We start from the raw sequence: 24,744 nt of genomic DNA on the forward strand, positions 1-24,744 counted from the left end.
AGTGGTAGTTGATATATTGAATAACACTTCATATCAAGTCTTGATCCCCTAGGATTGTAGATTGATATTATTTGGGGTCCCGAAATCGGCGACTTCTTTCGCCGGCGATGATGATGGCGCAGCCTTTTCCTGCCCATCAAGTCGGCCTGGCTCACCACCCGGTGATGCCTCCCGGCCATCCCATGGCACCAGGCCAACATCCAAACGCGGCGCATCTCGCCGGACAAGGTCCAGGAGCTGGTATAGTGCAGCAGATGCACCCTGGCGTTTCTGCTCCGGGAGGCCAACAAGTGACACAGGGGGGTCCAGTGATGGGCGGAATGCCGCCAGGCACTACCGGTCCTGGTGGACCCGGCCCTAGCGCTCATGCGTTATCTCATCTCGGTCCTACCCATGGACACCAAATGTTTCCACCTCAGCAAATGGGACAAGCCTGTAAGCCTCTTTCGCTCACAATTGCTGTCAATTCGGCTCTTCAATCGCCTGTTCACCGCTGCATCCCTCCCCCTTACCATGTTGATATTGGTAACATTTCCAAAGAATTTTTGCAATTAATATTTGCACTGGATGACTTCCCATATTTCTCTTGTGATTAGCGTTATATTTGATTTTCCATTTCATGACTCATAGCTGATTCATATATACACTTTTAGACCCTACCAACCCTCAGCTAATTCAACAACATCAACAAATGCTGAGACAACGCCAAATGATGATGCAACAGCACCACCAACAGCAGCAGCAGCAGCAGCAGCAGCAGCAGCAGCAGCAGCAGCAACAACAGCAGCAGCAGCAACAACAACAGCAGCAGCAGCAGCAGCAACAGCAGCAACAACAACATCAACAGCAGCAGCAGCAGCAGCACAACCCGCAGCAGCAGCAACAACCACAGCAGCATAACCAACAGCAACAACAGCCGCCACAACAGCCACAGCATGGAGGAATCCCTGCGTCCTTACCCAATGGAACCCAAGGATTGAATGCGGCACAGCTTGCTGTTCAGGCTAATCCCAATATGCGACCCGTTAACTTTCCTATTCATCCTCTTCAGCAACATCTGCAAACCCAAGGACATCACGGCCAACCACATAATGTGCAACAGCAGCAGCAATTCCTTGCCCTGCAATTAGCGGCGCAACAAAATCAACAGAACCAGCAAAATGCCCAACAACGAGGCGGACCGCAACCTTCTATGCACGACGGGCAGAGTGGTACTCCCCATCCGCAACCAGGGCCCCCCAGCCAAGGGAATACCCCATCACAACCGCCCCAACAATCAAATCAGCAGCAACCGCCATCATCCCAAGCGCCTCCGCAGCAGGGGCAACCACCCCAGCCACAATCTCAGCCCCAGTCACAAGGACCAAACTCTCAAAGCCAGCCCCCACAGCAACCTCCGCAATCACATCAAATGACTTCCCACGAAGCGCAACTCAGAGCCCAACAACAGAATGCCGGATCGGCAATGATGATGCCCCAAAGGATTGCCAACCCTGTAAAGAGGTCCAGCATTCTTCGATTATTGACATTCGCTGAACACCTGAGTGCATATTCCGTGAGTGAGCCCTTTAGCTCGACTTTTTAACCCCGTTTAGATGGCTGACTTTCAACTTTAATTCTTAGAGTCAAAAACCCCAGCCTGGAATAGAGTATTGGATTCGATTTGTAGATCAATTCTTTTCGCCCAGCGGAGCCCTACGCAAGGGCGTTTGGTGTCCGGAGCAAGGGGCCAAACAGTTCGAAATCTCTACTCCTGCTCTTGCCCGATACTACCACACCCAGTTTAACAGTGGTATAAGGCATATACAAATGATTGTTGAAAATGTGCAAGAAAAAGATCTCCCTAACGGCAGCCAAATTGTTGAGAGTTCTAAGACATGTTTCATTTATTACATGTCTAACGATTGTCAAGTAAGACGACGGCCTCTTGTCGCTATATGTTAGATTTTTACTAACTCGTCCGCCAGCTTGTTGCCAACGGCACCTTGCGAGCTCAATACGATATACATGGTAAAATTGACCTACTGGAACTTATCACTAAGAACCACACAGAATACATCCCGCGTACTCGACTTCAACCAGTCTCACCAGACCAGAAGCAGAGTCCCAAGGTTAGCAAAGGGCTGGCCAAGAGAGCACAGCAAAAGCAGGCAGCTTTACGCTCAGTTATCGCACCTGACTCTATAGTTACGGAACACGGCGTCCCACCCGCTGTCATGAAATTTTTAGAGGTATGATAATATCCAATTGCCCAACCATTCAGGAGATCGCAGGATTCTGACAACTAGTCAATACATTGCCAGGTCGCGGAGACAATCTCTCAAATGCAGACACTGTTCCAGTATTCCATTCAGCACCCACATCTATCTCCAAACGATGCTCTCCGACAATTAGTTGCTTCATTCAACGCTCCTCAGGCTCTTGGATTTGGTCCAGGCCACCCCGGAAGTCAGCAGCCACCTGGACAACGTACACCGAACCTTAACGGGCCCACCCAGTTTTCCTCACCTGCAGTAGCTCATCTAGGATTACCAGGAACACAAGGCTCTCCTCATCTCGGAGCAGCGAACCACACACCTAGCCCTGCGCAAAACAGCATGGCAGGGCCTGTTGCAATGGTTGCGCAACAAAGCCAGCAGGGAACCAATACAAGTGGCAGCCAAGGAACTAGCGCTAATACCAGCCCCAATGTGAGTAATAAGCGCCGCCGAAGCGCTATCAAAACCGAAGATGATAATGCGGGAATGGCAGAGGTAAACGGCGCAGGGCCTGGTGCATCCAAGGCACCGAAAGCTAGCCCAAGGGTTGGTGGCAAAAGGCAAAAGGGCTCAAACTGAAGTTAAGGATGGGGTATTTAATTGTATGGAAAGAAGAGTGCGGCCCTCTTACAATATTCCTTCATCATTTCAGCTTGGCTTTAAATTTTTCGTTTCTGACACACCTCCTGAGGCGGACTTGGCGTTGGTCTAGCTGCCTTTTGAAATATGATTTCCCTAGGCGTCTGCTTTTTGTCTCTTTATTCTTATTTTTCTGTTTTCTTTTTAAATTTCATTTTGGATAACCATTGGTAGGGGTTGCTGTTTTTCGTTGTTTATTCTATGGCGTCGCGCCTTTGCTGTTTATAAACTTGGAATTGCACTACGGATCCCTTGTCTGGTTGTGTTTTGCCGGTTTGCGCGTTTTTCTCCCCTCTCGTCTTTTTGTATTCGAAACATTTTTGTGGCAAGAATCTCTCTGTGCTGTTGTTAGCTATTGAGATTTTTAGCAACTTGCGGCTGTCCCATTGTCTTTACATTTTTGCGCTCTCTTTCTTTTCCCAAAGGTGTTTTGCGGGGGTAGATCGGATGGCTTACATTATCTGAGCCACCCTGTTTTGTTATCGTTTGTGCGATTTTATTTTTCTCTTTTTGTTTCTGCAAATGGGGCGGGCGTGCTTTGCTTGGACTTCCAATGGATGGATGGGTGGAACAGCTGCCAACCTGCATCTTGTTGGACGCGACACTGATGGTGTTTTTTTTAATTATTCCTCCCACCACACTTAATATTTGATGATTTATTTTCTTCTCCAGGTTCCTTTTCCACTGTCACTTTTGCTTCTTTGCATAGCTCCGGCTTTATTTCATGGGCTGCGAGGCTTTGACTCCAATCCTTGATTCCTTCCCTCCCTAGCATTGGCTTGTCATAGGGGTTATTTCAATCAGGGGTTATAATCTCTACTGATGCAGTCTAGCTTTTGGTCGCACCTAAGTTTCGCACGCCTTGCTCCCTCACAAAAACCACTCCGTCCTCCTTTCTATTGGCAAACTCCACATTAAATTTGCCTGGCTAAATCGCAAAATTATAACGTTGTCCTTTCCATGGTACATTATTTGGATTCCAATGTGGTCTTGATGCTACCTGTTGCAGATATATTCCTTTTTTCCTTTAAAACTTTCTGATATTAACCCAACTATGTGTGCTTCGATGTCTTGGTATGTTGAGTAACCTGTCGCTTAGTCCTCTGCGGAACTGTCTGAACTATTTTCGAAGTACCCTTTTTTAGGTCTTTTTCATAATACGGGATTTTCAATGAAAGTGACCCATATGCAACACGTTTTCGAAGCGGAGATAGATCCATCTAGCACTACTAAAAATCTTTTGTCACCGCAAGTTCATTTTTCTTGAACTCCATCTTATTTTATAAGACTATTTGTATATCGATGCCCCGTATATCTGAAAATTTTGAATACAAAAGGTTTCCAAAATGGTGTTTCTTTGATTCTACAAAATATGTTTCTAGTTTTGTTGCCTGGTAACTATGATATCACAAGGTTGAACCCCGCCAAATATGCTTCAAAGTTTGCCATCCGAATTGCTCCCCCACTTTATACCGAAACAGCCTTGGAATAAATTCCTCCATTTTTCGGTATAAAACCCCAATGTATTATATCTAGCCGTACTGTGCGAACCAGTACCTTTCTTTATTCTCCATATCCCACAGCTTCTCGAACTAAATGGCTACCCACGACCACTCACGGCCGCATTCCCATACCCATGATGGTAATGCACATGGTCATACACATGAGATCCTCGATGGTCCTGGTTCTTATCTGAATCGGGAGATGCCTGTGATTGAAGGACGCGATTGGAACGATCGAGCGTTTACTATTGGCATTGGAGGGTAGGACAATATCTCCCTAGCTCTTAGTTCGTATAGCTCTGGCTGTTACGTCAGTGGTTGATCGCGCTTGAAAAGAAAATGAAACCGAGACAGCTATTCTATACACCAGCTAATATGTTGTTAATATGCACAGACCAGTAGGCTCGGGGAAGACGGCATTGATGCTGGCACTCTGTCTAGCAATGCGTGACGAATATAACCTCGCTGTCGTGACGAATGATATATTTACTAGGTCAGTAAAAATCCCCCCCTTGTTTGCCGGTGATAGCCAAAAACACGCCCGGACATCCCTAACTATCTCAAAGGGAGGATGCCGAATTCCTCACCCGTAATAAGGCGCTCTCTCCGTCCCGCATCCGCGCCATCGAGACCGGCGGTTGCCCACACGCCGCCGTTCGTGAAGATATCAGTGCAAATTTACTGGCCTTGCAATCGCTCCAGCGACAATTCCAAAGCGACCTCCTCCTGATAGAATCCGGGGGCGACAACCTAGCAGCCAACTACTCGCGTGAACTAGCCGATTTCATCATCTACGTCATCGACGTAGCTGGTGGGGACAAGATTCCCAGAAAGGGAGGCCCTGGTATAACTGGCAGTGATTTGTTGGTCGTGAATAAGATTGATCTGGCAGACGCAGTCGGGGCGGATTTATCTGTTATGGAGAGAGATGCAGCGAAGATGAGAGAAAACGGGCCTACGGTTTTCGCAGAGGTGAAGAGTGGACGAGGGGTTGAGCATATCGTTGAGCTGATTTTGAGCGCATGGAAGGCTAGCGGGGCATATGATGTAAGTTTGCAAAGGTGGAAAGGCGGGGCAGTTAGGGGATCTGGGACAGTTTGAAAGACGAAGGGCAGTTTAATTTCGTTTCCTTTTTTTCCATATCCATGAAATTGCTCAAGAGAGAGTCGTGCATCCTGGAGCACTGTTATCCGAACGTCGTAGGAGTGAGATATGAATGCATCTCAGAAAAACGATAATACAGAGCGAGTTCCATCCCGAATCCAGTACTCCAATGCTCCAGTGTGATGCAATGCTGGAATTTAGGAAATATACAGATACTAACGCCGCGGGTATTATCAAAAAAAAAAAAAAAAAAAAAAAAAAAAAAAAAAAAAAAGCTGAATGAAAAATGTATGGGAATGGGATAGTGATGGCGGTATCGCCGATGCATAATGCCAATATCCTCGCCTCTGGCTTGCGGGAGATAAATGACAATACTTCTTAAGGCCTAGGAGGTTCGTACCGTCGCAAACCGTCCAAGGGCGGGACCCAAACCAGCCTTCTGGCGCTGAAGATTCTCTTTTGCCCTAGAGGAACGTTCATTCCGTAGCTCTTCAGCCTTGAGTCTCTTCTCATCAATAACATTCTTTGCCCCCTTTTTACGCAGATACTTGCGCAACGCGCTATTCCTCCCACGGCCCCGATTCTTTAATTTTTCAATAATGTCATCAGGTTTTCGATCGAGATCCCGCTCTTTTCTGCGCGTGGCATCGCTTACGAGATCAAGATTGCCCACAAAGTCAGGGTTGAGTGAAATCATCTCCGGCTGCAACTTCGTAAGCAGTCCTCGGACTTCTGCTTCCTGTCGCTGCTTCGAGGTTTCGAATGGGTTGGCTTCGGAGGCGTCAAAGTTAGGTTCTCCACTGCCCGGCACGATCAGGCTGGCGAATCCTTTGTCATGCGCCACGCCAAGAATATCATCATACGGACACCAGCGGACGCGCTCGATGCGCTTTCCGTCACCTCCCCAGGACATGTATGGACTTTGTACCTTCTCTTGATCTGCAGCTGCTGCAGTGAACAATCCCTTCCAGACGCTGAGCTGTGTACCCCAGCCGACGGCGGCGAGACCACGGTCACTGATGGCGACACTAGAGCCAGGTTGGGGAACGGAGTAGTTATGTACCTCCTTTAGCATACGGATATCCCATACCGCCATGCGTAAATCCTGGCCCGTTGATACCATGTATCTGCCTTGTCGGTCGACTGCAACTGATCGGACGGGTCCGCGGTGGGTGAGTGCTTTAACGAGGGCCGTTGAGGAATTGGGAGACCAGAAGGAGACGGTGCCATTTTGGTGGCCAACATGTAGGATGGCATTATAAGGGTTTTGGCAGAGAGAAGTCGGAGAGCCCTGGCGAGTAGCTAGCTCTGCTACTAGTTGACCAGTTGATGTGTCAGTATATTTCAAATATCCACTGGTAGCCTGGAAGACGAAATTGTGTTAGCAGATTCACTGGTACCAAATGGGTGATCTTTATGCTTACAACACTGGCAAGGAGGAAATGGTAAGGTAGGAATTCCAGATGTGTGGCCTCGACATGCTTGTTCAAACAATGTATCTCAACCCCTGCATGATCATAAATGTAGACGTATTTCTTCTGCGCAACAGCGAAAAACTGATCATTATGCAGCCATTTGGCATCTCTCACAGTCTCTCCAAGTTGCAGCTCGCATCCCAGTTTACCGTCTCGCCAGTCCATGGTTGCGATATGACCTTTCCTACCACCCAGTAAAAGTTTTCGTCCATTTCTCGTATAGTCAGCCGAGTAAGGACCCAAATCCTCCAGCTTGAGTTCGAATCCCTTCTTTGCTGTTTCTATGCCCACACTGTCCTTGATCTCATCTTGTCGAACTTTATAAGTTTTCTCCAGTTCCCCTTCAGGTTCCAAGTAACCATGCTCGTTCTCCAGCAGGATCTCGGCATCCTTCGCTTTTAGCGCTGCATCTTTATATTTTGCTTCTAGGTTCTTTAAATTGCTTCGCAATTTCCTATCCTTCACGCTCTTCGCATTGATCCGTTTTCCCCGTCCGTATTTTTTCTGCGCTTCTGCTAATCGCTTCCTCTCCTCCCAGGACTCGAGATCTTTGTCTTTGGACGATTTCCGGACAACGGCCAGAGTTTTTGGCGCAGCTTGAACCTCCATAGTCGCACAGAGGTCTTAGGTTTACTGCTAAAATAATCCAGCAGCAAACTCCTAAGGAGTATCGTGGAGCAGTCACACAATAAACATATTGGATGTCTGGTGCGACGGAAAATTAGAATTCTTCTTGCAAACACAGCAAACAATGTGTCATGTGACCCGGTTAACATTGGAATTTTATCAAAGACACAAAAGAAATTAATATGGGAATTATCAATTAATATATATATCCAGCTGGGCGAGGTCTTCCAGGGTTGCTTGTTCTTCTACTTGGCCCCGCCGGCCGTTGATTTATATTGCTGTCAATCTGGCCTCACTCCCTTTTAGATTCAAGGGTTCGGGCTCGCACACCATGGCTCCCAGCGCCGTGGCTGTCCCGCACCACCACCGCAATACGACCAAATCAATAAACAAGGCTTTTAAGTCCAAGCATATGTCAAAGGGCGCTCTTAGGGACTTATCTAAAGGTGCGTGATCTTGTATACATATTTGTAAAGGGGGACGGGGGTGGGGCCGGCAAATATACAATATCAGGAGATATTTTTGGAATTCTTCTATATATGTGCGCGTGTATCGGATATCATAGTGTGTCTCATGAGATGAGAAAAATAGAGTGAGGCGTTGCGCAAAATACTCTCCCCCCACGCAATATGTGTGTGTGGAACACTCGCGCGCGCGGATACAAGACCCCCCCCAAAAAAAGATTGAAGCACAAAAACCAATCCGAATCCGTGAGCATATTCTCCGGCCAGAATGGAGCGTCGAAACATGTTGCCGTTATCCCTCTTGCAGATACCGTAAACCCAGATGCAGCCATCAGGAGTTTAAACGAGAGTCTCGATATCCCGGAAACAGATATTCAAGGGCGCATGTACCGCGTTCGCATAGAGAGATTTAAGCAAAATGTCTTGTACATTCCTACAATGAAGGATTTGATAAGCGCACTGGACACATGTCGCTTGGCAGATTTTGTCATTTTTATTCTGCCCGCAGACAATAAACTAGACGAAGGGGCTAAATTAATGCTGCGTGCGATTGAAGGTCAAGGGATATCCAATGTGCTTGCAGTAGTACAAGTATGCGGAAAACACCCTTACGAGCCAAGTTTTTTTTTTTTTTTTTTTTTTTTTTTTTTTACCACAACAGTGACTGACATTCGCCATTTCTTAGGGGCTTGAGAAAATCACGCCTCCCAAAAAGCGCCAGCAATTTACTGCTTCACTCAAGTCTTTCATCGCCCATTTCTTTCCCACACTAGACAAGGTGCATTCTTTGGATTCAAGGCAGGAATGTTCCAACATAGTTCGGGGGATATGTACAGCAACACCTAAGGGTATTCGTTGGCGGGATGACAGAAGTTGGATGCTAATTGAGTCTGTACTATGGCCCGAATCATCGTCTGAGTCGTCTGGTGAGGTTATAGTAACCGGCGTTGTACGGGGTAGAGGCTTAAAAGCTGACCGCTTGGTCCATATACCCACCTGGGGCGATTATAAGATCACATCCATCACCGCTGCGCCATCGCTGTCACTTAAGCAAAGGGAAGCGGATGGTGGTATGAGCATCGACAACACAGTGAAACAGCAAGTTCTGGATCAGCCAAGTGTTGATTGCGACGACATGGCTACCGTCGCACCTGAGGAGGTCGTTATGATGGATGATACTATTTCTATGGCTGAAAATGAAAAGAAAGGGGTACTGCTTGATGATCACCATTACTTCTCGGATGGCGATGACAAGCATTCATCGCGTCCGAGACGTCTGCCGAAGGGCACGTCTGATTACCAGGCGGCATGGTACCTTGATGACGTCTCTGACTCCGGTTCTGACCTGGTCGATGAAATGGATGATATCGATGAGGGTATGGATTTGGATACTCCAGCTGGTCCAGAAGATGGCTTTTTCAACCCGGACAATAGAGACACCATGACTGAAGCTGGCCCTTCCGAATATCCACAGTCTGAGATGTTTCTCGACCCATCACCTGAGGACGAAGCGCAACAAATAGAAGAATATCGCGCAAGCCGGAAGAATGAGGCAAAAGATGATTTGGAATTCCCCGATGAGATTGAACTTCATCCATCTACCGTTGCAAGAGAAAGACTAGCAAGATATAGAGGACTCAAAAGCCTTAAAATGAGTAGATGGGAAGTGGAGGAAGACAGGGCGCATGAGCCTGAAGACTGGAATCGTCTTCTACAGGTCGTAGACTACAAGGGTTCCAAAAACCAATGTCTTCGGGAAGCACTCGTCGGTGGTGTCAAGGCCGGTACCCGTGTTAATGTTCATCTCAGCGACGTGCCTCTCCACTTAAAGTCACTCCCTTCACAACCAACCTCTCTTTTCTCGCTCCTCCGACACGAACACAAACTGGCAGTCGTCAACATCAACATGAGCCTTAGCTCCACTGTCGAAGAACCTCTCAAATCTAAGGAAGAACTAATCATACAATGCGGACCCCGCCGCCTGGTCATTAAGCCAATCTTCTCTGCCGCCGGAAACACTCCCAATAACGTCCACAAGTTCGACCGATATTTGCATCCAGGCCGCAGCGCCGTAGCAACATTCATCGGCCCCGTCTCCTGGGGTTCGATACCCGTCTTAGTATTTAAGAAGACAGCGACCGCGGCCACGGATGCTGAAGCCATGGATCCAAGCACGGATAATAGTGGCAACACCCTCCCTGTCACATCATCCTCCAATGAGCTCGAGAACTGGGAACTCATCGGCTCCGGCACGACTATTGCACCTGACCATTCGCGGGTCGTTGCCAAGCGCGTCATCCTGACCGGCCACCCGTACAAGATCCACAAGAAGGTCGTCACGGTGCGGTACATGTTCTTCAACGCGGAGGACGTGAATTGGTTCAAAGCTCTACAGCTGTGGACGAAGCGGGGCCGCAGCGGGTATATCAAGGAGAGTTTGGGGACCCATGGGTATTTTAAGGCGACGTTTGATGCGAAGATTAATCCGCAGGATGCTATTGGGATTAGCTTGTATAAACGTGTTTTCCCTCGAAAGGCTGTTGCGTGGGGGGAGGAGGTGCATTGAGCTTTTAGGTGTTTCGGTGTAGAGATGCTCTTTTTTGAGATGATTTTGTTGGCGTTTTGCCCCTTTTTTTGCCCCTTTTTGCATGGCGATATAAAAATTCCACGATATTGCGGGGTACGGGGCTTGGAAGGTATAGTCCTAGGGGAAACTGAACCGATATATCCACGACTTAAGAAGGCTATTTTTCATATTACGATTGATTAATGATTTTCGTTTATACATTCTTCCATTTATCCTACTCCAACCACTTTCAATAAACATATGTATACACAGGTCACTTGGAAACTAAACAATTTACCACTTCCTTGCTAGAAATATCTGCTTAATGAGAACAACAGACATGCTAAAACGATAAGAACCAAAAACGACCTAAAACATCAGGCACCAATCCAGCTACCAGAGGTGAACGCGAGGTGCGGCAAGTAACCCATTTAAGCATAATAAAAATTCGTTCTTAGCGGCCAGCAGACAATTTACCCACAATCATTAGTCTGATCCGTAATCTCTAGTCTTCCAAGTCAGGCACGGCACAGGGTTTGCTGAGTCTGTTCTTCCACCTCCCTTTCCAGCCGCTGCACTTCAGCAGAAGATGGTTCAGGCATACTAATATTTTCCTGGAGTTGCTGTGGTCCCAAGTTCATCTGAGACTGTTCTTGTCTTTCTTCAACCTCTCTTTCGACCGGCTCTTCCCCAACAAGCAAAGGTTCCCGCATACGACTATTATCCATCTGTTGGTGTTGCTCCAATTTCATCTTAATTCGCACCTGCTCTTTTTCCCACTCAAGCCTCTTATTGTCTCCTTCATCCATAGCCCTCAAAATGTCAGTTTGCTGTTGCAATTGCTCCTTGTCCAGATGATCGTATCCGATCCTTTTGAGAATGTATCCAACCATATACTGGTATTTCAAATGGCCACTAACAACATCACTCACATCGAAGTTCTCTATTCCAGGGACGCCTGAGATGGACTGGAGACCGGCTATTCCGAATTGGGCACTATTAGCACGGTACAGAAATCCGAGGATCGAGTCGTTAAATGAGAAAACATTGACAAATCGGCCGCTAACAACGGTCCGCATTAGCCGCCAATGACTGGTTGTTGACGGAGTAGGAGACCCAATAAGAATAGCGGATTCGACCAAACCATACGCGCGTCTTTTCGCAAGACTTGTGAGGCAAGAAAAAATCACACGAGCACCCATCGAGTACCCAACCAACGTCACTGGACGTTCACCCTGGGCTTTGTTAATTAACGCATCCGCAAGGACCTGACCAGCCTTATCAGCGCGGATTTTCGCGATACTAAACGGATTATCGATTATGTGAGAAAGATTTAACAGGGCCACGGGCCACATCACTGCACCAAGGATAGGCGAGAAAACGGTACCGGATATAGCTTGTTTGGATGCAAAAGCCCAAGCTGTATGTCTCACAATCGTCGTCAGAGCATTGCCAAGTTTCGCTAGCGCTTTAAACTCCCACCGTAGGGCAAACGATTCAGAATCACGTCCGAGAACCCGCCAGGGATTTACGAAATCCTCTTGCTCAGTAAGCCAGCCGCTAATAGCAACTGTAACCCTAAGACGTTGATCCGTTGTCATAGAAGTTATGCTCTCTCCCTCTGAATGTAATGGTGTATGGATGGGAAGGAATGCAAAATCTTCAACCTCCTTTGCGTACCGCTCCATCATCTTTCCAGTCATTCTGGCGCCATATGCCCCAAATATCCCTCCAATAACAGTGGCGCTACTGGCAACTGCACCCAGGTATCCCGCTGCAACGGTTGCTCCCAGGCCGAGTCCACCCATCACTGCACCAATGCCGGCAGCAACAAAGGGGGCAGCTAATCCTCCGGTTACTCCAATGAGAACACCTCCAGCGATGGACGCAAGGCCAATTTTCCATTTCCTTGAATTTTTTGTCTTTTCAACCTTTGCTTTGGCTTCTTCATCTGCCGTCAGCACCTTTGCAGTTTGTAACAGGCCTTCTGCAACCTGGACCTCATCGTTAACCAACTCATCCGCGGACAGTCCAAGACTGGCGGCAATCCTGAGCAGCAGAACTCGCGAATGTGCACTGTAGTGTTGAAGACTTAGAAGCAAAAGGAGAGCCGAATGTAGAATAATCAATTTCGTGGCATGTGGAAGTTCATTCAAGGGAGTCTCTACTGGAGGATACCTGCTTGGAGAGCCTTTAGGTGTCCTGGATAATCTTGTAGAATCAGATGGTGCGGTGTTTTCCGCGCTCTCGTCGATTTGACCCTCACGCTGCTGCTGCTTGTGGAGTTCTGGACAATCAGGCGCGTTTATGATCTCCCCAATCCGATAAATGACTGAATCTTTCCAAGTACCAAAATACCGAAGAGCTTCCGCCTCCGCTTTTACTTCCACTGTGGATGACTTTCGGGACGCAAGACCAGGCTTCTCTTGCTTGAGAGTAGTTGGGTCGAGGTTGTCTGGGGACGGCTCATTATCATTTGGCTGCGGTCTCGAATGCTCCGTGTTGAAATGATCACAAATTGTCTGCTCCATTTGATCCATAATATCCACAATGAGAAGGGCCAGATCCTGTCGTTCGTTTAGGCATAGGACTGAAGTTAGGTGAGCCTCATTTTGTGTTTGTCGGTCCTGTCTTCCCATTTCATGATCACCGCTTCGACTACTCCTTGGGTTCATTATCGAATCCATGAGACCTGAGTAGCGCTACACCAGCTGTTGGCATTTAACGTAGTTAAAATTAACTTTTATTGCGTGGAATTCTCATCCAATTGGTCCAAATGCCAGTGAAAAATCGTACAAACGGCGGAGTAGTGGAATTGTTGGTAGGTTTGTAGGATAAACAAATGAACGGAAGATGGTCCGAAGAGAAGGAAGGAAGGAAGGTGTCTACCAGCCCGATGAGTCAGCACATCGTTCCACAGTAGGGAGATTGTACGGTGATCGAAGAGAATAGGTTCAGTGACACTAGGCGGTTGAAGCGTGAGACATACTGAGTATTGGATGGGTATGGAATGGAACCGGGTTATATCCTCTAGATTGTGCTTTTACCAAGCTTCCTAACTTAGCTTGACTGGACCACGAAGTACCTCCCCATTGTTTTTGATGCTGGTTTCAAGGCATCACCATCCCAAACCTCGTCGTCCGGATTGGTAGGCCTCTCAGATCTCGTGCGCTGAATTCTTCTACTTCGGCCAATATAGCGCTCTTGTTTTAGAGATGCCTCGAGGGTCTTTAAGCTGATTTTATTTTCCTCCTGTGCCTCCGCCGACTCGTCACTAATACTGCGCAGAGGCGTAACACCCGTAGTGTCAATGCCCTGGACCTTCTTCACAAAATGAATTTGCGACTCAAGGGTTTTAAGCATTTCCACCTCCTCTTCGGCGCTTGAGGGGGGTGGGAGTGCGGAAAGCCGGAGGAGGTGGTGGAGCTGCTTCGAGGATATAGTACGTGATTGGGGAGAAGATGTGTTCTCTGGTAAGAGGGACTTGACAGACCAACTGGGCTCTGAAAGAATAGACGCTGGATCGTCGGTTTGAGCAGTTGCTGGTGGCGGAGTCGGTCGAATACTTCTTGCTCCGATGTGATGGGTCGTTCTGCGGATCGTTTGCAGGAGTGGTCGCGTCGACCACGCGCGGTAGAGTGCCATTTGAACCAATGTAGAATAGTTAGAATAGGCCGAGTCTGTTAGTGCCTGCTCTTTAGGGTTTAATTTCTACTTAACTGGGGCCAATTTTTGATATTCGAGGAGGGATGCGATGTTTTGCAAGAAAAAGAGTGTCGCTTATAGTTAGATCAGCGATTTCTGCCCTAACTGAATAACCTCGATAGACCCCGCCAAGCCATGACAACATCGGCGTATCCAGCGAAGGCCTCAACATCAACCGGTATACACACACACACACCAGATCTACATCCAGCTGTAATTTCTACGGTTTTCCTATTTCCATAAAACAGCCAAACAGTTTCAACCATGGCACAGGATCCCCGAGTCCTACTACAGAAGGTGTGCAATTATATTCCCCGCCATCCATCCGATCGAGGCCTAACAGTTTGAAAACATAACAGGCAGATAAAGCACTTCAAAGTGCTTCAGGTGGATTCAGCCTTTTCGGTGGGCGAACGGAAAAATACGAAAATGCTGCAGACCTCTATTCACAAGCCGCCAATGCTTTCCGGGCACAGAAGATGAGTTGGTTGTCCCCGCTCCGCTCTTGCATATTTGCTCAGCTCAACTGTTTCCTGGGAACCACCGGAAAAAGGAATCCACGGCTAATATCGGGGAAAATGTAGACAAGGAAGCGGGCATGGCGTTTGAGAAAGCTGCCACTGTTTTCACCACCAACCTGAACGAGCCAGACGATGCGGCCAACCTCTTGACTGAAGCGTTTAAAGTATACCGAAAGACAGACCCCGAAGATGCAGCCCGAGTGCTGCAGATTGCCATCCGGCATTATATTTCTAAGGGAAACTTCAGACGGGCTGCGACCCACCAACAAAACTTAGCTGAAATATACGAGGTAGAAATTGGCGATGAAGGACGGGCGTTGGAAGCCTATGAAAAGGCCGCGGAATGGTTCGAAGGAGATAACGCGGAAGCGTAGGCATTCTCTCCTTTCTTCTTCCCTCCTTTCAGGTAGCATTAATCCATAGGGCAAAACAGGATAACTGATCGTGGATATTTTATTATTTTAACAGGCTGGCGAACAAGCATTATCTCAAAGTCGCAGATCTTGCCGCGCTCAAAGGAGATTACTACAAATCCATCGAGCACTACGAACGCGTTGCAAAATCCTCCATTAACAATAACCTGATGAAATATTCCGTGAAAGACTACTTCTTGAAAGCTGGCATCTGCCACCTTGCGTCAAATGTAAGGAAAAACATTTTTTTAAAAGAAGAAAAGAAAAATTATACCAGTTATTTTCTAGCCTATTATTTTCTTCTCCGTGCGTGCGTCAGCTAAAAATATTCCACGCTGTCTTGCAGGACCTCGTCGCTACCAATCGTGCTCTCCAAAACTATAGAGACCTAGATAACTCCTTCACGACGACTCGTGAACATATGCTCCTCGTTGATTTGGCGCAGGCTGTTGAGCAGGGCGATGCAGAGTCCTTTGGCGACAAGTTATTCCAATATGATCAATTAAGCAAGCTGGATAAGTGGAAAACAGCAATATTACTCCGTGTCAAGAACAGTATCGAAGAACCTGGGGAAGACTTTTCATGAATTTTACGTTTTGATTCGCCGTCTATTTTCTTTTACTCTTTTACTCTTTTACGCTATTTCCGTCTACCTTCGCCCATCTCAAACGCTTCATCCACTCTTTCCTTACTCTGTCGTTCCTGCTACTTTCTCTTGCTCCAAGTCCCTGTTCCCTACAGCTAGTTTTGCGTGTTTACGGACCTCTGGCGCTTTAGAAGGTTATCCTTCCTCGCTTTTTCATCTTTCACTTTTTGGGAATTCCAAAGGGGTAAAATGACAACAAGGAATATAACTTGTTATTGATATTGTCGTTTTGTTGCCTGTTAGGAACGAAGTGACTCCAGTTTTAATTCTAGTTCGGATTCAATGCTTAACGGACGATGATCTACGATCTACAAAACAAATTTAATAAAGCGAAGTTTAAAATTTCTTTCTGTTTTCCATTCCCTCCACTTCAAAAGCCATCAGCACCTACGGGTGTTCGAGAAAACACGGGAAAGGGCTCTCTTAGTCAGTTAACATAATGGTAATGCGTGGGGATTGGGGACCAAACCAGACGTGAGAAAATGTACCCTAATGAAATTAATACATTTGTCCTCAAATTTGACTTGTTAATTTTCCGATTGCATAACTGTCTCCATCGGTAATTCCCTCTGTCGTTAAGAATTTCTGATACAATATCCTTTTTTTCCGATTCTGCCCAGGTCGACGCTCTGTCTTTTTCATGTTATTGGTAGATAAAACAACTAATATCAAATATTCTATCACAGTACCCATCTTCCCCGTCCGCTCCAACTAGCTACCCTCTTCCCAAATTAGGTAACCCTAATTTATCTTAATGCAGAGAGCTTATTATACCTTTTTCGTTTCCAATCAAGAAAAACCATCACCGCTTTACCATGCCGTGCTATTTTTGCCATTTTGATCCGAACTTTCCCTATTCCAAAGACACTGAAATTGAAAGGTGGCCCTTCCTTCCCCGTACCATCACATCGGGGTGCTCGTTCGCCACCAACTTAACAACAGCTTTTGTGACCCCCCGAGCAGATAGGGAATGTGCACCACCCGATATAGACATGGAGGTAGAGGAATGGGGGCTCCCCAAATCCAACCCGGAACACCACGGTGCCCGTCCATATCCCCGGAAGCTCTCCTCAGCCTCAGGAATCTTCTTTATCCACTGCTCGATAACCGGGAGCTGGATTTCCCTGATAACCCCCTGCTGAATAGACCGTTCCCCGAGACTTATGTCATAGCTCTTCTCCGCAATATGCTCACAGATCGCCCTGTCGTCTCCTTCAAGATCGAGATGAATAGCGCCTAAGAATGTGGATGCGTTTGCAGTTGCAGGTTTTGCCGCATAGGCATTGTCGCCTACGTCGGCATTAGCTAGACGAGAACGTAGGTCGTTGATATATTTATATGCTAAAGCCCCGGCTTCGGAATCGGAGTAGGGGAAGAACGGGATTATGGCATCAATATGGCTGGTTAGGGAGGACTGTATAATTTTGTTTTGTTAGAGCTATATTCATTATTTCCTGGGCAAGGGCAGGAGTTAGCCTATAAAAATACCCCATAGCTTTTTAAGAGGTCCTTCTTCAACGCTTTATCCAGTTCGTCCCAAGGGGCGGAGTGTAATTCGTCCTTGGAGGTGTTTCCGAGGTATGTTTCGTGAAAGTCGAGAATTGTGCTCTCACCGTCAGTTACAGAAAGAATACAGATAGTTTTCGAGCTAGCTGAGAAGTTTGGGTTAGTTTCATGCCGGCCAGCTCCTGAACAGACTCGGACAAAATTAAAAAAAATGTCAGCTTGGACGGTTATTTCAAGTTTCAAAACAGAGCTCTGATTGACCTGGCTTGGGCTGGTTTGTATGTACTTTACATGTACATGTACATTTACAAACGCTCACCTTGTGTAGGACCATTTGGGAGGGTAATTAGATTCAACCGACCAATTTTGTCGATATCATCGATATAAACCACCTCTAATCTGCTAGGTTGGTTGGTGAAGATTTCTTTACCTGGTATCTGCTCATTAGCAGAATAATTGTTCATCATTTTCGTGCGCGCAACAATTGAGTTAAAAGGTACTATTTTGCCAACGCTGGCAGCGAGCTTCAGCTGGCCATGGCCTGGAGGACCAACAAATGCCAGCATTAATGGCCGGTTACTGCTGGGAAGCAAAAGATGAGATTGGACATATTCCGTGACAAGTTTTATAGCAAGTCTTTGCCCGACAGAGAAATAAGGTAACTGGAGGAGAGATATGATGCCTAATCTTTCGGCATTCTGTCGTTCCTTCTTGGTTGGAGGCTCTAATTTGCTCGAAGCTAGGAGATGGTATCTTAAACCAAAATCCAGTCGCTTCAGGAGTGAGGCACGATGTAATCTATTGTACCAGCGAGTATCTAGCGTTAAATTGCCAGGTAGCAACTCAGTCTCGTTGTCGAATGTCCCGGAGATGGATCCGCCCCACAAGTCTCGAGGAATAGAATGAGGATTCGCTCCCAGACTCAGGAGCGTTTGTATAACTGTAATTGTCGCATCTCGCAAAATTGCAAATGCAAGAAGCGGGATATCGGAATTATGCTCTGTTGCATTTGGGTTGGCCCCATTTTCAACGAGTAGTTCTATGATATCAGCATCGTTCCGTTTGACTGCTTCAAAAATAGCGGAAAACCCATCAATGCCTTTGTTGAGTGCTTTTCGCACACGCTCAGGAGGATTCGTAACAAGCACGGCCTTAATACCGTTGGAGTCTATATTAGATTGCAGAGCTTTGATAACAGCCTCGGCCAAGGTAAGACATTCAGATGCTTCGGCTGGAGTTTGTAAAACGATTGTGCATGATGAATTCTCTGTCCCAGAGGCACTTGAAATCTAAAAAAAAAAAACTTAGCACATGTACTAGATATTTGCCATATGCAGCATTATTCAATTAACGGGTGTACCAGGATCAACGCATACCGTATCCTCTATTATATCGTCGTTACCCACCAATGAGATTAGGTCCCTAGTATCCCGCTGGCCTGGCTTGGATTCTGTGATGGCAGTAAGAGTCTGGCCTAAATCCCAAACATCCTGACCTGATGGATGGGTTGGGAAATCGTATCCATACCTAACTTAGTAGTCGACGGTGGTCTCTTCGCAACCTGGCCAGTATGGCGATGCGCATACATGCAAGCATCCGCTGTATATTTACACCTACCATTGTACCAATAGTAGCAGGCCGTGGCCTTCTTTTGGGTGCGACTTGCATGCATAGTTCACTCAACGAAGAGCGGCAGTAATTTGATAGTGAGGAGTTGGCTTTCTCCAAGTAGTAACAGGGACAGAGCCAGATGAAAAATACTCGAACGCAATATTATGAAATAATAGAAAAGAGGAACAGAGGAAAGTATAGATAGATATATCTGCGAGCAAATATATCGCGTGCCAGAGGAGTGAATTGATCCCGCCATTCATATCAGTGGAGTCAATGGAGTGGGCTTAAAGGGTAAATTGAATCATCTCGTTGATTCACATTGCTTTGAAATTCACGAATTTTGGAAGACTCGAAATTCACTCGGTTAAACTCCCAGATAGCAGACACTATTCCTATCTGCTAGAAGTTCAAGTTGGAAGTTTCAGCGCCACATCCTCACCACCCGGCAGAAGTTCCATTGGAACATGCTCCTCTAGCATCTGTGTAATTGTTGTTTGTTGGATATAAAAGTCACTACCGTGATGGATTGGCGTACGGCCCTGTGGAGCAATTGATTTGTCGAAGACATGATAAACCCGGGATCAGACTCAAGCAGAAGTTGTCTGATACCGTCAACTGTTATCAACCAACTACTGGTAACTGGTACCAATTGGAGATCAAGCAAAAACGCGTAGGCTACCTAAAGAAGAAGGGATTGATTATTTTTTGCCATTTAACAATAACTAACTAATGCTTCAAGATTACCTGGAGGAATCGACCGGACTACCCCCGATTAAGAGGAGCCAATGATTAGTTAGCACTAGCACTCCAGGGCTATTCCTCCGCTTCACCACCTGATCACGATCCTTGAGTTGCAAAATGTTCTAACAATCTACACCAAGCATTTTCGATAATATAATGTCCTATTCTATACTGTGCCTCTCCAACTTCAATCGCCAAGCTTTGTGCCAATACGGAAGGCCTACCTAGGCGACGGCTTACCTGCGGTGACTCATGGTCTTGCGGACAGAAACATCCAAGTTGTTGAGCATCGGGAGATCTTGAACCGGCGATTCGGGTATCCTGTGGTGATTTTGGTAATCTAAATGTGATTTCGATTAATACCACCAGTTACTAATTCAAGTATTAGTTATTTACTTGGGGGTTGTCTGACTCTAATCTTTCTGAAGTGGGCGATCCTCTTGCTTCTCATGGCTTTCAACCTCGTGGAATGTCAAAGATCCAGGAACAATTTCATGGTGTGTCAGAGGCTGGGGGATTGACGTTTCAACATGGCCTCGCCGGATTATATTTTTTATACAGCCGTATTTTATTTCCTTGATCTGCAGACTTGTGGCTCTACCGCCTAGGGAAATGTGTCGAAATCCAATTGAACATAATTTCATGGTTCTATTCGAATTTGCTATCTTCCCCAGACTACTAGAGGGTGAAAATGAAGAGCATGGAGTCGGAAGAGCAATTTTAACAGCGAGTTGAGATTGCAGCCTGGATTCAAAAATATCGGAATGTAATTGATAGAGATGCATTATCATAGAGAATAATACAAGCCCTTTTCAGCACCCTCCTGTCACAAAATTTATCGAAGGACTAAAGGTCGATGTTTTAGAAAAAGGGGTTATTTCCATATCGCTCTTGATATGTCTTTGCGACCCGATCCAAAACGCTATGTGCAATGGCGACGTCAAATCCATTCCTGTTTAGTTTTCGAATCGTATCCCTTTCCAGGGGGCCTTCGTTTTGATCTATCAGAGTGTTCAAAATGACCAGGACATCCTCAACATCAGTGATGGCTTTCAGGTGATGAGGTTTGGTAGAGAGTCGTCGGAGCTTTGTCTCCAAGCCCCACTCAAGTGGAGCTGCCAGTATCCGTATATTCTCGCCAGACCACAGAATGATATTTTGTTTTTCTGCATCCTCGAAAATGGACTCACAAGCGGATTTAGAGACAAATAGAGCAACGGAGTCATTCATCCATTTTTCCCCAAAACCTAAATCTCTCCCCACCTTCACCATGGCAAGCTGCAGCCTGCGATGCAACGCCTTGTCAGAAGCAAACTCTGGATCAATTATCACATCAATGTCTTCTGTTGTCGAGGGATTTTGAAAATGTGAGACTGCGAGATATCCGCCTAGCGAGACCATCGTAATTGGAGAAAAGGCGTATATCATTTCGTCTTCCGTTACAAATTTGTCCAATGTTTCGATCCCTATACATTTCTAATCAGCAATGGCTTCCAAATATCACTTGATTTCCACTACCTCTGCTCATTTTAGCTTTGTCCAACGCCACCCGTTCTTCTTCCATGCCTTCGGATTTCGAACCACTGCTGTTCTCACTTTTCTGGTATTATAATATATTTCGAGGAGGAGAGGAAGATTTAATGCTGCGGTTTTGAAATACTAGGTAGCTGAGGGGGGTTGGCCACATGAGGAATGGGCTGTTTGATACAGGGCTGCTGCATAAGCTACTTCTCTTAGAGCCCTGCACAGCCCGATCTTAACCAACAAACCCACTCACAAGTTCATAGAACTACTTACTATTACCTTCCATAAGCACTCTGTTATGGTGCAAATCACTCCCATTTCGGAATGATTTACAAATACTAGTATCGAGGAGTCCCAGTGGATTTTATCGGAATTGGATTTAGATCTAGCTCCGTGCGCGATGAAGAGAGTTTGTTCAACAGGGTCATTCAAGAAAGTTGGATAGCAAAATTCAGATCAGTTCAGATCAGTTCGGAGGAATGCATGACGGAATGTTTTCGCGGGATACAAGAAATTAAGGGGCCGGCACAGTTGACCTTGTAAATCACAGTTTCCCAACATCATGCTTGGAATCCAACAGAGAATTATTGATGCTAGCACAGCCTGGTATGCTATTTTAGAATGAATTGGTTCTAGAGTCCAGAATTGTGTTCTCATGCACATCTCCAATGGCTATGAAATGTGGTTAGCAGAGAAATAACTCAGAGATAAGCCACCAGTACGAATTTTCTTACAATCCTCATAGTTTAGAACGAGGAGCGTCAAATCGATTGTTATTCCATCACATGTCCTTGGCGCATCTCTATTCAGACTGACGTTAGTTTCGTTAAATATGACGGGCCAATATAAAAATATGAACAGTACTCCGTACGGAGTAGAGGGATCCTACAACGCCTGGTAGCATGAAATTTTTTTAGCACGCGCCGCCTTCCTATTTAGGTGGGCTTGTGGCAGAAGATGGGGCTGTAATTTTGAGTTCTGTATTGCTTCCGTATATATTACATATAAATTATAGCTAACGTGCTTTCACCACTTTCTTTGCTCACTTTGCATGCCAATTTAGTATGGGAGGCTACCTGCTTGTGTTTGTCTTAAGAGGTACTCTCTCATACTAAATTGGCATGGTGGTACAAAGTGATCAAGAAAATGGTGTGATCAAGAAAGTTAGTTATCTAACTAACTAGTTATTCAGAGTCTAACCGTAGAAGGAAGGCTGTACGCCGCAAATTCACACCTCAAAACGCCATTTTTACGTGAAGCTAAATTGTATACGGAGTATAAGGAAGGCCATTCATTACTCGAGAGCATTTTGCAGGCTCCATTGTTGCCCTCTCCACATGCGAAGCGTCTGAGCTTGCTGAGATAAGGTTATCGCCTGTTTTCATTCTTTCACGTTCTCACTGTCTTAGCCGAGAGAAGAGTAACCAGATATGACACGTCCTTCCAGACCCCGTCGCAAATTGAGTTGGTGGAGACGGAAATGGTACATATGGCGGTCTATAGAAAGCCCATTAGCACTTCGAGGAAGCATCATCCGTCTGCGTCACCGGAACAAACACCCATATCTTGCTCTGCTCCGTCTCTTCCTGCCTGCGTCTCTAACCTCATGGTCATATCCGATCCTGAGCCTCTTCCTCCTCTGAGCTTGGTTGCCAACCCATCACTGTGCTGGACAAGGCGGTGTGAAGGTGATCTCAAAAATCTACAAGCAATTCCACTATGGCGTTCTCATGACACTCCCTTGCGCTCTCTTTACCGTATGTACGAGGCAGCGATGGCTGGAGATAGTATGAATGCAGTAATCGGATATGAAGTTGAATACTTTTGGTATCACAGTGAGCATTCCTGGCAGCTGGAACGGATCCCTGACCCAAAAGACCCTGACCCCATCCGCTATGCAATTCTTGTCTGTCTTGTCGAATCCATGCCCGAGGCTTTCAATTTTAAGCTCAGCAAAGGGATGAGGAGAGATGGAAATAACATTCCTCCAGGTGATTGGGATGGTGTGAACAATCCATATGCCCCTTACACTCCAGTGGCCGGGCCAGAATGGACAAAACATGTGGCCCCGATTGATAGAGACTATCTACGAGATGTGATGCCCGAGAGACTGCTCGATTCGAGGGGTATGTTGATTCTCCATGAAGAAGCGGATAGTGAGATTTTCGCCGGGAGGAATATAGTTGCTTCGGAGGAGAGGTTTTGGAGAATCTAGTTTCGTCGTTGTTTGTACCAGATTTGCCGGCCGTTAAACGGCTTGGGAAGCAGCCCGATTTGAAGGTTTTCACAGCTTTTTACATTTGCATGGACCAAGTGGTATCTTCACCAAGTGGAATATCGTTGTTTGTCTTTTACAGCGTTTCGAAATCTGTCAGAATCAGCGATACCATATAGCTAGCTAATTGTCTCGTATCCATTATTATACATATCTCAAATTCCATATCTCATTCTAATTCACCTTTCCATCAGCGACACACTGGGTACCAGCAGAAGGTAATACCCTACCAGCAATCTACTGGTGCAAAAAACCATTCGAAACAACATCCGATCAGGAATTCGATATTCCCACAAACTCATCGGTATCACTAAACCCCACTCAAGATGTCAAGAACACAAAAAGAAATCAGGTATTGAACATAAATACTGACATGGATGGGAAGATGGGGACTATAGCAAGTCAAAAATCATAAGAAAACCATATAAACCAGAGATAAGGGCGGCATATTTTCGTCATTCGTGTTGCCCTGCGAAAAGAAATGGAAACGATGGGGTGTTTGCAGAACAAAAAATGGTCAGTAGACAAACAAAGAATCATGGATTTATATCAGGACGGGTTGTGTCCGTCCCTCAAATAAGCAATTATCAGATTTTGAAAATATAGGGGGGATGGGAAGAACATTTATAACCCTTTAAAACGAGCCCATCCAGCAGCCCTAATCTCACCGCCTCCCGACTTTGAAAGCCGCCGTCCTTTGGGTTTGGCGCCTTCGCGTTCTTCCTCTTCGGCAACTATGCGCACTCCAGCAATTCGGCCTTCCTCCGCCGCTTTTCCACTGACATCCCGTCTCCTCCCAACGCCCAACCCGGCAAGATAGCTACCATACCCAGGAGAGCCGGATCCAAAACCTGATCCCAAATCAATTCCAGAGTTGCTCACCACACGCCCCTTGCGATCACTATCGAGATGGGCAGGGCTGGCATCGCGACCATCATCGCTGTCGTCGTCCGGTTGTAAGGATTCGTAGGCGGACGGTTTTCCACCTCTTAGCGTCCATCGCTTTTTTCCAGGGGTGGAATTTTTCACAGCGCTATTAGGGGTTAATTGATTGTGGTACTGGGCGTCGTTCTCCATTCCGATGGAAGTTGACCCGTTAGTGAGTTCGTTTTCTTGATTTCGAAAGTTTACTGGCGTTGAGTATCTTTTATTAAGTGAAGGGTT

The 24,744-nt window shown here is 46.3% G+C and overlaps 11 protein-coding genes across 11 annotated transcripts; 5 read left to right on the top strand and 6 right to left on the bottom strand.

Moving 5' to 3' along the window:
• Window positions 1-182: 182 nt before the first annotated feature.
• On the top strand, window positions 183-2,837 carry HCAG_03773 (conserved hypothetical protein; the record flags this gene model as incomplete). Its single annotated transcript, XM_001541625.1, has 5 exons — window positions 183-435; window positions 654-1,555; window positions 1,624-1,911; window positions 1,968-2,231; window positions 2,304-2,837. The coding sequence occupies 5 exons, from the start codon at window positions 183-185 to the stop codon at window positions 2,835-2,837; spliced, it is 2,241 nt and encodes a 746-aa protein (XP_001541675.1).
• Window positions 2,838-3,949: 1,112 nt separating this feature from the next.
• HCAG_03774 (predicted protein) lies at window positions 3,950-4,117 on the bottom strand (the record flags this gene model as incomplete). Its single annotated transcript, XM_001541626.1, has 1 exon — window positions 3,950-4,117. One exon carries the CDS (start codon window positions 4,115-4,117, stop codon window positions 3,950-3,952), a length of 168 nt encoding a protein of 55 aa, XP_001541676.1.
• A 376-nt stretch (window positions 4,118-4,493) lies between these two features.
• Window positions 4,494-5,500, top strand: HCAG_03775 (urease accessory protein ureG; the record flags this gene model as incomplete). Its single annotated transcript, XM_001541627.1, has 3 exons — window positions 4,494-4,660; window positions 4,794-4,892; window positions 4,966-5,500. The coding sequence occupies 3 exons, from the start codon at window positions 4,494-4,496 to the stop codon at window positions 5,498-5,500; spliced, it is 801 nt and encodes a 266-aa protein (XP_001541677.1).
• Window positions 5,501-5,888: 388 nt separating this feature from the next.
• HCAG_03776 (hypothetical protein) lies at window positions 5,889-7,587 on the bottom strand (the record flags this gene model as incomplete). Its single annotated transcript, XM_001541628.1, has 2 exons — window positions 5,889-6,866; window positions 6,928-7,587. 2 exons carry the CDS (start codon window positions 7,585-7,587, stop codon window positions 5,889-5,891), a joined length of 1,638 nt encoding a protein of 545 aa, XP_001541678.1.
• A 647-nt stretch (window positions 7,588-8,234) lies between these two features.
• On the top strand, window positions 8,235-10,635 carry HCAG_03777 (conserved hypothetical protein; the record flags this gene model as incomplete). The annotated part of the gene is made up of 2 exons (XM_001541629.1): window positions 8,235-8,660; window positions 8,755-10,635. The coding sequence occupies 2 exons, from the start codon at window positions 8,235-8,237 to the stop codon at window positions 10,633-10,635; spliced, it is 2,307 nt and encodes a 768-aa protein (XP_001541679.1).
• A 518-nt stretch (window positions 10,636-11,153) lies between these two features.
• Window positions 11,154-14,280, bottom strand: HCAG_03778 (conserved hypothetical protein; the record flags this gene model as incomplete). The annotated part of the gene is made up of 3 exons (XM_001541630.1): window positions 11,154-13,327; window positions 13,625-13,665; window positions 13,721-14,280. 3 exons carry the CDS (start codon window positions 14,278-14,280, stop codon window positions 11,154-11,156), a joined length of 2,775 nt encoding a protein of 924 aa, XP_001541680.1.
• Window positions 14,281-14,604: 324 nt separating this feature from the next.
• Window positions 14,605-15,860, top strand: HCAG_03779 (conserved hypothetical protein; the record flags this gene model as incomplete). Its single annotated transcript, XM_001541631.1, has 5 exons — window positions 14,605-14,637; window positions 14,700-14,823; window positions 14,925-15,231; window positions 15,330-15,504; window positions 15,621-15,860. The coding sequence occupies 5 exons, from the start codon at window positions 14,605-14,607 to the stop codon at window positions 15,858-15,860; spliced, it is 879 nt and encodes a 292-aa protein (XP_001541681.1).
• A 440-nt stretch (window positions 15,861-16,300) lies between these two features.
• On the bottom strand, window positions 16,301-20,232 carry HCAG_03780 (predicted protein; the record flags this gene model as incomplete). The annotated part of the gene is made up of 10 exons (XM_001541632.1): window positions 16,301-16,307; window positions 16,390-16,409; window positions 16,822-17,334; window positions 17,409-17,572; window positions 17,746-18,715; window positions 18,803-18,921; window positions 19,376-19,439; window positions 19,576-19,719; window positions 20,022-20,102; window positions 20,194-20,232. The coding sequence occupies 10 exons, from the start codon at window positions 20,230-20,232 to the stop codon at window positions 16,301-16,303; spliced, it is 2,121 nt and encodes a 706-aa protein (XP_001541682.1).
• A 410-nt stretch (window positions 20,233-20,642) lies between these two features.
• HCAG_03781 (predicted protein) lies at window positions 20,643-21,591 on the bottom strand (the record flags this gene model as incomplete). Its single annotated transcript, XM_001541633.1, has 3 exons — window positions 20,643-21,066; window positions 21,097-21,247; window positions 21,579-21,591. The coding sequence occupies 3 exons, from the start codon at window positions 21,589-21,591 to the stop codon at window positions 20,643-20,645; spliced, it is 588 nt and encodes a 195-aa protein (XP_001541683.1).
• A 330-nt stretch (window positions 21,592-21,921) lies between these two features.
• Window positions 21,922-22,627, bottom strand: HCAG_03782 (predicted protein; the record flags this gene model as incomplete). The annotated part of the gene is made up of 3 exons (XM_001541634.1): window positions 21,922-21,977; window positions 22,040-22,107; window positions 22,578-22,627. The coding sequence occupies 3 exons, from the start codon at window positions 22,625-22,627 to the stop codon at window positions 21,922-21,924; spliced, it is 174 nt and encodes a 57-aa protein (XP_001541684.1).
• A 284-nt stretch (window positions 22,628-22,911) lies between these two features.
• Window positions 22,912-23,952, top strand: HCAG_03783 (predicted protein; the record flags this gene model as incomplete). The annotated part of the gene is made up of 3 exons (XM_001541635.1): window positions 22,912-23,431; window positions 23,775-23,798; window positions 23,933-23,952. The coding sequence occupies 3 exons, from the start codon at window positions 22,912-22,914 to the stop codon at window positions 23,950-23,952; spliced, it is 564 nt and encodes a 187-aa protein (XP_001541685.1).
• Window positions 23,953-24,744: the final 792 nt, after the last annotated feature.

Source organism: Histoplasma capsulatum, genomic scaffold (assembly GCF_000149585.1).
Source record: "Histoplasma capsulatum NAm1 scaffold_3 genomic scaffold, whole genome shotgun sequence".
Taxonomy (NCBI): domain Eukaryota; kingdom Fungi; phylum Ascomycota; class Eurotiomycetes; order Onygenales; family Ajellomycetaceae; genus Histoplasma; species Histoplasma mississippiense.